The sequence below is a fragment of the Spermophilus citellus genome (genome assembly GCF_964194105.1).
Source record: "Spermophilus citellus genome assembly, chromosome: 17".
In the NCBI taxonomy this organism is placed as follows: domain Eukaryota; kingdom Metazoa; phylum Chordata; class Mammalia; order Rodentia; family Sciuridae; genus Spermophilus; species Spermophilus citellus.
The window spans coordinates 72,814,096-72,826,961 of NC_138199.1; the positions used below are offsets into that span (position 1 = coordinate 72,814,096).

The window sequence follows — 12,866 nt, forward strand, 5'->3', positions numbered from 1 at the left end:
AAATGAGTCATTCTGGGCAATACCCTTATCAATTGTGTGTGTGTGTGTGGCGGGGGAGAATATCACTGGTTTAAGAGGCTGTAGTACAGAATATGATGACTCAGAGAAATCTGTTACTATTTCTAGGAAAAAATATTAAAAGTCCTGTAAGTCCTTGATGGCAGGGGACCTTGTCTTAACTTCTATAGATTTTCTATAGATTATCTGTTCCTTCATCTCCAGTGTGTCAGTACAATTGGTGTTTTGTTTAGTATGTTCAATGAACGAATATACATGTGAATGTTCTAATTGTGAGAAGCTAGTTTTGTCCACAGGGGCTTGCCCATTACCTTGTTGTTTGGCTAGGTAAATTAGTCTTGTTTGAGCCTTTACTGAGTCTGTTTGCCTGCCTGTCTGCCTGCCTTTCTTCTTTTCCTTTCTTTTTCCTTCCTTCCTTCCTTCTGTGGTAGAGATGAAACCTAGTGCCTTATGTATGCTAAGAAAGCACTGTACCACCAAGCTCCATCCCCTGCCCCCTGAGTCTTTATACTCTTTAGTATAAAATGGGCAATAGTGAGGATTGGGAAGATAATTAGGAAATTATTTTATTCTGTATAGACCATTTGCAGAATATGTACTATTTTTGTTTTGTGTGTGGATGGTACTGGTGATTGCACCTAGGACCTCACACATGCTAGGCTAGTGCTCTAACACTGAGTTACATACACAGCTCTTTTAAAATCTTATTCTTTTTTTTTAATATTCATTTTTCAGTTGTAGTTAGACACAATATCTTTATTTTATTTATTTATTTTTATGTGGTGCTGAGGATCAAATCTAGGGCTTCACTCGTGCTAGGTGAGCGATCTACCACTGAGCCACAATCCCAGCCCCAAGTCTTATTTTTTTATTTTTTATTTTTTTTTTGAATTTTTTAAATATTTATTTTTTAGTTCTCGGCGGACACAACATCTTTGTTGGTATGTGGTGCTGAGGATCGAACCCGGGCCGCACGCATGCCAGGCGAGCGCGCTACTGCTTGAGCCACATCCCCAGCCCCCATTATTTTTTATTATTATTTCTCGGAGGCATTGGGGATTGAACCCTAGAGTGTTTTACCACTGCAATGCATCCCTAGTCCTTTTTAAAACTTTTTTAAATCTTAAGACAGGGTCTTGCTAAGTTGTTGAGGCCTGCATTAGCCTCTTGATTCGCTGACGTTATAGGCATGTGTCACTGTACCCAGCTTTCCACCCCCTCTTTTTTTGTGGGGGAGGGGTGTACCAGGGTTGAACTCAGGGTCACTCAACCAGTGAGCCACATCCCCAGCCCAATATTTTTAAATATTTTTTTTTTAGTTGTAGATGGACACAATGCCTTTATTTATTTTTTATGTGGCACTGAAGATTGAACCCAGTGCTTCACTGGTGCTAGGCAAGCACTCTACCATTGAGCCATAACCCCAGGCCCCACAGCCCAATTTTGTATTTGATTAAGGACAGGGTGTCACTGAGTTGCTTAGTTCCTTGATGTTGCTGAGGATGGCTTTGAACTCTCAATCCTCCTGTCTTAGCCTCCTGAGCTGCTGGGATTACAGGCATGCACTACCATGCCTGGCTCCCCAGCCTTTTTTAAAAATTTTATTTTGAGGGCTGGGATTCTGGCTTGGCTGTAGAGCACTTACCTAGCATGTGTGAAGCACTAGGTTCAATCCTCAGCATCACATAAAAATAAATAAATAAAGGTAATGTGTCCCTCTACAACTAAAAATATAACAGGTTATAATTTTGCCCGTGAGTTTGTGTGTGTTTTTCTTAGTCTCTTTCTTGACCTTCATACTTTTGAAGAATATTGATGACTGTTTTGTAGAATACCTCTCAGTTTGGGTTTGTCAGATGTTTTCTCCTAATTGACAAAGCATGTATAGCATTTGTTACCAAGAAGAACACAGAAATGGAGGTGTGTCTTTACACACAGGTTCATGATACTGATGTTTCATTACTGAGGATGCTGACCTTGATTATGTGGTTTCTGTTCGGCTTCTCTGCTGTCAGGTTACCATTTTTCCCTTGCTGCTAATATATGGTGATATAAATATATGTATTAGGGGCGAAAGTTTGAGACTGAATAAATCCTATTTCTCCTCATATTTTTCACCCACTAATTTTAGTGTCCATCATTGTGTCTCATCTGCAGTAATATATCCAGGTGCAATTGTGCACTCTTATAATCTCAGAGACTTGGGAGGCTGAGGCAGGAGGATTTGCAATTGTTCCAAGATAGCCTCAGTAATTTAAGAAGGCCTTAAGAAACTTAGTGTGACTTTGTCTAAAAATAAAATATAAAAAGGGCTGAGGATGGGGGTTAGTGGTAAAGCACCCTGTGTTTAATCCCTAGTACAAAAACAAAAACACCTAAAATCATCTGCAATGATAAACATTAGTGTAACCTCATGTTTGTTTTATCCTGATTATATAACAATAATTATTATTATTTTAAAAAATTTGTTTTCTTTAGTTATACATGGACATAGTGTCTTTATTTTGTTTATTTTTATGTGTTGCTGAGTATTGAACCCTGTGCCTCACACATGTAAGGCAAACGCTCTGCCACTGAGCCCCAGACCCTAATAATTAATATTTTAAAAATATTTTTTAGTTGTCAATAGACCTTTATTTATTTATATGTGGTGCTGAGAATTGAACCCAATGCCTCACACATGCTAGGCAAATGCTCTGCTACTGAGCCACAACCCCAGCCTCTCTATCATAATCATTTATTTTGTCATTCAGATTGTTCCAGGTTTGGAGCATGTGAATCTTTCAGGTTGGCTGATGCCCCCCACTTTTTTTTTTCCAGCAAATTCCTTTGTGATTTGAGTGCTCCCTTTCTGATATGAGATGTTCCAAGCTCATCTTGTGTATGTCATTTCATTTTTTTGTAGATTGGTTCGAGTGAGTAAAAACTATCGATCAGTCATAAGAGCCTGTATGGAGGAAATGCACCAATTTGCAAGTAAGAATTTTGTTATGTATGTTTGTGGTCATATTCATGGTATCTATTTGGCTACGAATACTAAACAGTAAAGTCTGATGTTGCATTTTCAAATTCTTTCCAATTTTACACAATTCCTAATTAAAAAAAATTTTTTTTAGTTGTAGTTGGGCATAATACCTTTATTTTATGTATTTATTTTTATGTGGTGCTGAGAATCGAACCCAGTGCCTCACACGTGCAAGGCAAGCGCTCTACTGCTGAGCTACAACCCCAGACCACAATCCCTAATTTTTTTTTTTTTTTTGGTACTGCGGATTGAACTCAGGGGCACTCGAATACTGAGCCACATCCGCAGCCCTATTTTGTATTTTATTTAGAGATAGGGTCTCACTGGTTGCTTAGCACCTCGCCATTGCTGAAGTTGGCTTTGAACTCATGATCCTGCTGCCTAAGCCTCCCAGCCACCAGGATTACAGGCTTGCTCCACCAGGCCCGGCTAATCCCTAAATTTTTGATAATAATCTAAAGTATGTTTTTCAAATTATAACATATTGACAGTGAATTACTTATTGAGGGTGGCAGGCTAATAAACAAAATTAAGCCTCTCTGAAAATTACGTTCCCAGTTCTCTGACCTTGTTTATTTAAAGTCACCATAACCATGAGAGTTACATGATTCATTAGTAACAGGATCAGTGTTTGTTTTCCCAGGGGCACCTAACCATTGAGCAACATCCCCAGGCCTTTTTAAAATTTTAATTGTTGTTTTATTTATTTTTCCTTGGAAAAAAACATAATGTCACACAAGTAGGTAACACAATTTTCATGGTAATACTCAAGGAGAAATTTGATATCAAGAATCTCTGTCTTATGGAAAGGAACTAGACAGATAGTAATATTTCAAATGCTTTAAGAAGGGGAAACTACTATAAAACTCTTGTTATATTGTAACTACCTGCATTTTATTTTTTTTATTTTTTTTTTAAATATTTATTTATTTATTTTGGTTTTTGGCGGACACAACATCTTTGTTGGTATGTGGTGCTGAGGATCGAACCCGGGCCGCATGCACGCCAGGCGAGCGCGCTACCGCTTGAGCCACATCCCTAGCCCTGCATTTTATTTTTTATTTTGAGACAGAGTCTTGCTAAATTTCTGATGCTAACCTCAAACATGCAATCCTCCTGCCTCAGACTCCCAAGATGCTGGGATTTTAGGCATGTGACACCACACCCAATTGGATGAGTCTTCAGTTTTATATAACACAAAGTCTTTTTCAGGGTGTTTTAGTCAGCTTTTTCGCTGCTGTAATTGAAAGACCCAACCAGGGCAGTTGTAAAGGAGGAAAAGTTTACTTGAGGGCTCATGGTTTCAGAAGTCTCAGTTCATTGACAGCCGGCTGAGGCAGAACAACATGGTGGAATAGTATGGTGGAGGGAAGCAACTCTCATGCTCATCAGAAAGCAAAGAGAGATCTCCACCTGCCAGATACAAATATATACCCCCAAAACACATCCCCAATGCCCCATTTCCTCCAGCCACACCCTACCTGCCTTCCTAACCACTCAATCCCATTGGGTGATTAATTCACTGATTGGGTTAAGACTCTTGTAACCCAATTATTATTATTACTATTATTATTAATATTTATTTTCTAGTTTTTTAGGTGAACACAATATCTTTATTTTGTTTTTATGTGGTGCTGAGAATCGAACCCAGTGCCTCATACATGCTAGGCGAGTGCGCTACCACTTGAGCCACATCCCCAGCCCCCCAGCTATTTTTTTCTTGAAATTTCTTGCATTGTTTCACATGTTAGTTTCTGGGGGACACCTCACATCCAAATCATAACACAGAGGCTTTTTTTTTTTTTTTTCTTTTTTTTTTGTAGTTCTAGGGATGGCACCCAGGGCCTGGTACATGCTAGGCAAGTACTCTGTCTATAGTGTGTGCCACCACAACTGGAATCAGAAGCCTTTAAGGTGGCTGCATTATAGTTGAAAGTGCTCTTTATAACCTGAGTAGTTTTGTTTGAGAGGCATTGAAGTACAACAAAGGGATATGAGACATCAAAAAACATGTAGGGCTGAACACAGTGGCACATGCCTATAATTCTGGGTAATCTCAGCACTTTAGTGAGGCCCTCAGGAAATAGTGAGACCCTCTCTCAAAATAAAAAATAAACAAGGGGTAGGGTGGTAAAGTATCCCTGGGTTCAGTTTTTAGTATCAAGAAATATCTAGGGGCTGGGGATGTGGCTCAAGCGCGCTCGCCTGGCATGCGTGCGGCCCGGGTTTGATCCTCAGCACCACATACCAACAAAGATATTGTGTCTGCCGAGAACTGAAAAATAAATATTAAAAATTCTCTCTCTCTCTCTCTCTCTCTCTCTCTCTCTCTCTCTCTCTCTCCCTCCCTCCTCTCTCACTCTCTCTTAAAAAAAAAAAAAGAAATATCTAGAAAATGCTGGTCATTAAGAGAAACAAAAGAAACAAATACACTATAGAACTGACATATGAAGTTAGAACAATGGGAATAACATTTCCATAGCATAACATTTCATTTCCATGGCTTGCTTAAAATGTTTTGTGTTTTGTTAGTTGCTGCAAAGGATCCAGCCAGTGGTCGCCAGTTCAGCAGCCAGGTAAGGGGGACCTGCCTATCGTATTGGCACTACTATCTATTTGTGTCCTCAGGACCCACTTAGGATAGCTCTACAGCCACTGTTAGGGTGGAACCCTTTCTTTCCAGGTCTACGGGCAGCCATTTGGGGCGACAGAGATCCTGCTAGTCATCCTTCAAGGTCTAGCACATTGGAACACAAGGATCACCTTGATAAATACCATATGAGTTTTCAGAGAACTATAAATCCTAAACACACAGTGTATATGAGTTGTCACTTGAGACGGATAGTTGTACGTTCAGAACCAGTGCTTATTATAAAAACAAATCATGAACTCAGAATTTTTGCTGAGTGGCAAATGGTTGTGCTTTAGTTAGAGCTGGAAGATGACTTGCAGAAATCTTCTTTCTTTGGTAGACTCTTGGTATTTTTTAAACTCAGTAGTCAGTAGGGAAAAGTGTCCTATCTCTCGTCTACAAAGTGTTTATTTTCCTCTTATGAACAAGGAATGATGGTGTCTGGATGGAAGAGTGGTAGAGAAGAGGAGCCTGAGTATTCTTTTCTTTTTAATTTCATATATATATTTTAGTTGTAGTTGGACACAATACCTTCACTTTATTTATTTATTTTTATGTTGTGCTGAGGATTGAACCCAGGGCCTCGCACATGCTAGGTGAGTGCTCTGCTGCTGAGCCACAACCCCAACCTGAGCCTGTGTATTCTTTTTTTTTTTTTTTAAAGAGAGAGTGAGAGAGAGAATTTTTTTTTTTTTTATATTTATTTTTCAGTTTTCAGCAGACACAACATCTTTGTTGGTATGTGGTGCTGAGAATCGAACCCGGGCCGCACGCATGCCAGGCGAGCGCGCTACCGCTTGAGCCACATCCCCAGCCCGAGCCTGTGTATTCTTAAGGGCAGGGTCCAAGTCTGATTTATTTTTAGGTATTGTATGGGGCTTTATTGTTTTGGTATTAGGAAATAAGCCCAGGGGTGCTTTACAACTGAACTATATCGCCTACTGTTTTTTATATTTTGTCTTGAGACAGGGTTTCACTGAGTTGCCCATTTTGGCCTACATCTTGTGATCCTCCTGCTTCAGCTTCCCAAGTAACTGGAATTACAGGCGTGTACCACCACCCCTGATGTCCACTTTTTTTTTTTCTTCTTTTTTTTTTTGTGATTTTGGGATTCAACTCGGCCTTGTATATGCTCAGCACATGTTTTACCTCTGAGCTGCACCCTAGCCTAAGATTTGCCTTTAGTACACTACTTCTTAAAATTGAGTCACTGAAATACCAACTTCACAGTTTTTGCCTAATTGTATGCTTTTATTATTTAGTCTTTTTAAAATATTGTCTCTCCCTTTTTATTTAAATACTACCATTCCTAAGTCACAATTCAATAGTATCAGTATGATGTTCTGTTTTTATTTGTCTAATGAACATTAAAATAAAATCACAACCATTAAAATAATATCACCACCACATGGCTCAGTGATGTACGCCTCTAATCCCAGTGGCTGGGGAGGCTGAGACAGGAGGATCACGAGTTCAAAGCCAGTCTCAGCAATGGCGAGGGACTAACAGCTCAGTGAGACCCTGTCTCTAAATAAAATACAAAATAGGGCTGAGGATGTGGCTCAGTGGTTGAGTGCTCCTGAGTTCAATTAAAAAAATAATAATATCATCACTGAAAATTTTCATAAGGAATGTCCTGTAGAAATACTGCCATAGACATGTCAGTAGTTGTTAGGTTAGTGAGTGACCATCATGGGATTCAAGCCCTTCTTTCTTTGTTCTGAGAACAAACCTGAGGAATATTAAAACCTGTTTCTGTTTCTTCCTAAGGTCTCCATTTTGTCAGCAATGGAGCTCATATGGAACCTGTGTGAGATTCTTTTTATTGAAGTGGCCCCAGGTGAGCCTGGAATAATCCTATCATATTAGAGAGCTCCCTGCCCTCCACTGATCATCCCTCATCTGTCCTATGAATCAGTATGTTTTGCTGCTAGGAATGTTTTTTTCCAGTGTTCTTCATAATAGCCATCAGAAGTCATTATAAGACACCCCAAGAAATGTGTCATTTTGTTAGATGTGCAGAAAATAGTCATGAAGTACCTTCCCTCAAACAGGCAGGGTACAGTGGTGAACACCTGTGATTCTAGCCATTTCAGAGGCTGAGGCAGGAGGATTACAATTTCGAGGTCATCCTGGTACCTTAGTGAGTCCTGGATTCAAAATAAAATGAAAAGGACGGGAGATGGAGATGTAGTTCAGTGGTAGAGCACCCCTGAGTTCAATCCCTGGTGTTCCCCAACACCCAAGTACTTAGTAAACAAATATTCAAGTTGTGCATGAGAGTAGTGATTAGTATTTATGTTATGGATAGGTGAAGCTTAAAGTTTTAAAGATGTGAAGAGGAGGCTGGGGTGTGGCTCCCTGGTAGAGTGCTTGCCTAACATGCACGAGGCACTGGGTTCGAGCCTTGGCACCACATAAATGTAAAATAAGGATACTGTGTACATCTAAAACTTAAGAATAAATATTTTAAAAAAAAAAGATGTGAAGAGGAGTTAGGTGGTGAGAGTCAAAAGTTGCTTTGAGAATTTGATAGCTAATGATTGGGTCTGGGCAACCCTATATCTGATCCATGTCTAGGTGGGATTATTCTGTTTGTTTTTTTTTTTTTTTTTTTTTTCCCTCCTTTTCTTTTTTATATATGCTGGAAGTTGAACCCAGAGCCTCACACATGATAGACAAGCACTCTATCACTGAGCTGTATCTATACAGCCCTATTTTGTTGATCTTGAATTATGTCATATAGTGTCCTGGCTTGAATATGTACTCTGTGGAAGTGTGGTAGGCTTTTTTCCTGTTTTTTTTTTTTTTTTTTTTTTTGGGGGGGGGGATACTGGGGATTGAACTCAGGGGCACTTGACCACTGAGCTACATCCCCAGCCCTATTTTATATTTTATTTAGAGACAGAATCTCACTGAGTTGCTTAACACCTTGCTTTATGCTGAGGCTGCCTTTTTTTTTTTGGTGGTGGTGGTAGGGATTGAGACAAGCACTCTACCCACTGAGCTATATCCCCAGCCCTGAGGCTGGCTTTGAATTCACGATCCTCCTGCCTCAGCCTCCAAGGCCACTGGAATTACAGGTGTGTGCCACTGCACTTGGCTGTTTTTAATTTCTTGAAATGGTTTTGTTTGCTAGTATCCATACATGAGTATTGAGCTCTGTGCAGTATAGCAGTTCATTCATTCTACTACTGAAGCACTGAGCAACCTGAAAGTTAAATTAGATGATCAGATACCTACTTTCTCTAGTAGATTTTGAGGAGATTGCAGTTTCACTTCACTGCATGTAACATCTAGTCAGTACTGGTCCCTAAATAGCCATTAACCACGTAGCCATTAGATTTTTGTGAAGAATCTTGCTAGGGGTGATGAGGTGTGCATCCCAGCTTCAACCCTTTCCAGGATTCAGTGAAGGATGAAGCTGACTGGCACAGGGAGGATTTTGTAAAAGTTCCACTTGATTTTTCCTAGCATAGCACTTGATGCAGCACCATGTGTGCCTGTTTAGGAGGGATGAGCCCCTCTTGGAATGCCATCTTGTCCGTTTTCACATTCTCCCTACCTGGGTTAAAGTAGAACTTGCTGCAGGTGAAGTGAAGTTTTCGTGCATGATGAGACTCTTTCCTCCCAGCTGGCCCTCTCCTCCTCCATCTCCTCGACTGGGTCCGACTCCATGTGTGCGAAGTGGACAGTTTGTCAGCAGACGTTCTGGGCAGTGAGAATCCAAGCAAACACGAGAGCTTTTGGAACTTGGTAAGGGACCTCGTGCAGGCCTCCCCTTCCTCCCGCCTTGCATTCTGCTGCCTGGATGCTTTTTGAGTGACTCTGAGGTTGTCCTCAGGCTCCTGCCTGGCTCCTCAAGACTGATCATGGAGATATTTTTTCCTTCCCTGCTTTAGGGCAGAGCTTAAAAAAAGCTTCATAGATATTCTAGTGGAAAAGGGATTTGAGTTCTTTTTGGATCTAAGGAAGAGAAGACAGGAAGATCATACAAAAGCAGTTGACATCCCCAGCCCTTTTTATTTTTATTTTGAGACAGAGTCTTGCCAAGTTGCTGAGGCTGGATTTGAATTTATGATGCTCCTGCCTTAGCCTCCTGGGTCACTGGGATTACAGGAGTGTGCCACTGGGCTCAACTGCATTTGTCATTTGAATGGTGGTGAAAGTGCCTGAATATTGATTTGGGGGTTGTAAGTAAATTTTAATGAGAATGTTAATTCACAAGTAGAGGACCTGCTATATTTATTCTGAGTATGTGTATTACATAAATGTACTTGAATTGCAATTTCTTTCTTTTTTTGGTGATATTGGGGACTGAACCTGTGGTCTTGCACATGCTAGGTAAGTGCTGTACCACTGAGCTATCTCTTCAGCCCTTTTATTTTTTATTTTTGGCACAAGGTTTGACTATATTGCCTAGGCTGGCTTTGAAATTGAGATCCTCCTGCCTCAGACTCCAGTGTAGCTGGGATTATAGGTGTGCACTACCAATAGGCAATAACTGGCAATTTGATAAAAATGGTCAGGGTAAAACTATGAGACTCGTGTGATAAATGGATTCTGAAGGGGGCCATCCATGGAACTGAATGCAGTGGCACACACCTGTAATCCCAACAACTCAGGAGTCTGAGAAAGGAGTATCCCATGTTCGAGGCCAGCCTCATCAATTTAAGGAGATCCTTTCTCAGAATTTTAAATAAAGGGCTGGGGATATGGCTCAGGGTTAGAAAAAAGGAAAAAGTCATCCATGGAGCAGAGAACTGCCCAAGGAGTTGTAAAACCTCTCAGGACCAGACCTGTGCCATCTCCTTGCAGGTGACTGTCTTGGTGCTTCAGGGTCGGCTAGATGAGGCCCGACAGATGCTGTCCAAGGAGGCAGATGCCAGCCCCACCTCTGCAGGCATGTGTCGAATCCTGGGGGACCTGATGAGGACAATGCCTATTCTCAGTGTATGTGGAACTAGCCTTGCTTGCTGGGTCATGGGATTGGGAATGATTTCTTGAAATATAAAGGGTTTGGTGGGTTGGCATCTCATACAGTCTTTCCCCTTAGCCTGGCAACACTCAGACGCTGACTGAGCTGGAGCTGAAGTGGCAGCACTGGCGAGAGGAGTGTGAGCGGCACCTGCAGGATGGCACGTTTGCCTCCAGCCCCCGCCTAGAGTCTCTCTGCAAGGTCTGGGGGAAGCAGTTTGGTTGGGTCCTGATGGCCTTCCCTAGGGCTGTGGCATCCCCTGGACAGGACTGTCCCTCACTATGCTGGGAAAGAAGGAACTTTTGGCTTCTAGTTGAAAGCTTGGGCCCCAACTGAGATTAGCAAAACCGCAGAGAAGCTGCCCTTAGAGGAAGTGGAGCTCAGGGAATTTCTCTCCTCAGATCATGCTGGGAGATGAGGCCACCTTGTTAGAGCAGAAGGAACTTCTGAGTAATTGGTACCATTTCCTAGTCACTCGGCTTCTGTACTCTCATCCCACAGTAAAACCCATTGATCTGCACTTCTATGCCCAGGTGAGTGAGCTCTTCATGGGGGCAGTAATCCTGGGGTCTATTTGTGCATTTCTTTGAGTTGAGCTTTTCCAGGAATAGGAAGGCTCTTTTAGCCCTTTTTGAAGGAACCCATCATCCCTCTCCAGGGGTCCCTGTATAGCAGTCTTGACTGCTCCCCTAAATCTCTGCTTCCATGCTGGGGATTGAGTGGGTCATCACCTTTCCACAGTCCAGCCTGGACATGTTTCTGGGAGGTGAGAGCAGCCCAGAGCCCCTTGACAACATCTTGATGGCGGCCTTTGAGTTTGACATCCACCAAGTGATCAAGGAATGCAGGTAGGACCCTCCAATCCCATCACTTTATCTTTTTTTGGGGGGTGTACTGGGACTTGAACTCAGAAGTGCTCTACCACTGAAGTATGTACTCAGCACTTTTCTTTCTTTTTTTTTTTTTTATATTAAGGATTGAATTCAGGAGAGCCTAACCACTGAGTCTCGCATTCCCGGCCCCTTTTATTTTTATTTTTTATTTTTTTTTAAGAGAGAGTGAAAAGAGAGAGAGAGAGAGAGGATTTTTAATATTTATTTTTTAGTTCTCGGCGGACACAACATCTTTGTTGGTATGTGGTGCTGAGGATCGAACCCGGGCCGCATGCATGCAAGGCGAGCGCGCTACCGCTTGAGCCACATCCCCAGCCCCGGCCCCTTTTATTTTGAAACAGGGTCTCATTGAGTTCCTTATTGCCATGCTAAGTTGCTAAGGCTGACCTTGAATTTGTGATCTGCCCCCTCTGCCTCCTGAGTTGTTGGGATTACAGGCATGTACCACCACATCCAGCTTTTTCTTTAAATTTATTTTGAGATAGGGTCTAGCTAAGTTGTGAGGCTGGCCTCAAACTTGGGCTCCCACTGCCTCATCTTCTTCTGTAGGTAGGATTACAAATGTGTGCCATAACAGGGTCTTAATAGATTGCCTAGACTGGTCTCAAACTTGAGATCTCTTGCCCCAGCCTTCCAAGTAGCTAGAATTTCAGGCATGTGCCACCACAGCCAGCCACTTTAACCATTTTTAGATGTGTAATTCAGTGGCATTATGTGTATTAATAGTGTTGTATTTTGTCACCACCATTCATCTCTAGAACATTCTGGGTTTTTTTATCCTTTCTCTTATAGGACAGCTGCCTTAGTTTGTGCTCTAAAACAGAATACCTGAGACTGGGTAATTTATGTAGAATATAAATTATTTTCTCACAGTTTTGGAGACTAAAATAAAGGCACTGTCAGATTTGGTGTCTTATGAGGGATGCTCTTGTTTGCATAATGGCACCTTGAATGCTGTGCAGGGAGGAGGAGCATTGTGTCCTTCACATGGTGAAAAGTGGAAGGGAATAAACTTCCTCCAGCAAACCCCTTTGTAAATTCATGGCCTAATCACCTATTGAATGCCCCCACTTTTTTTTTTTTTTTAATACTGAGGGTTGACCCTAGGTGTGTGTTCTCTGAGCCACATCCTTTTTTTTTTTTTTTTTTTTTTAAATTTTTTTTAAAAAATATTTATTTTTTAGTTTTTGGCGGACACAACATCTTTATTTGTATGTGGTGCTGAGGATCGAACCCAGTGCTGCGCACATGCCAGGCGAGCGCGCTACAGCTTGAGCCACATCCCCAGCCCTTTTTTTTTAAATTTTGAGACAAAGTCTT

The 12,866-nt window shown here is 41.5% G+C and overlaps 1 protein-coding gene across 1 annotated transcript in view; it reads left to right on the top strand.

Annotated features, from left to right (window-relative positions):
• Positions 1-12,866, top strand: part of NUP85 (nucleoporin 85) — a 30,505-nt gene that overhangs the window by 6,579 nt on the left and 11,060 nt on the right. The window contains exons 4-11 of the mRNA XM_081272724.1: positions 2,924-2,994; positions 5,576-5,619; positions 7,446-7,515; positions 9,310-9,431; positions 10,494-10,628; positions 10,732-10,854; positions 11,055-11,186; positions 11,395-11,501. Coding sequence (XP_081128850.1) covers positions 2,924-2,994; positions 5,576-5,619; positions 7,446-7,515; positions 9,310-9,431; positions 10,494-10,628; positions 10,732-10,854; positions 11,055-11,186; positions 11,395-11,501 — 804 coding nt within the window. The remainder of the gene's footprint in view (positions 1-2,923; positions 2,995-5,575; positions 5,620-7,445; positions 7,516-9,309; positions 9,432-10,493; positions 10,629-10,731; positions 10,855-11,054; positions 11,187-11,394; positions 11,502-12,866) is intronic.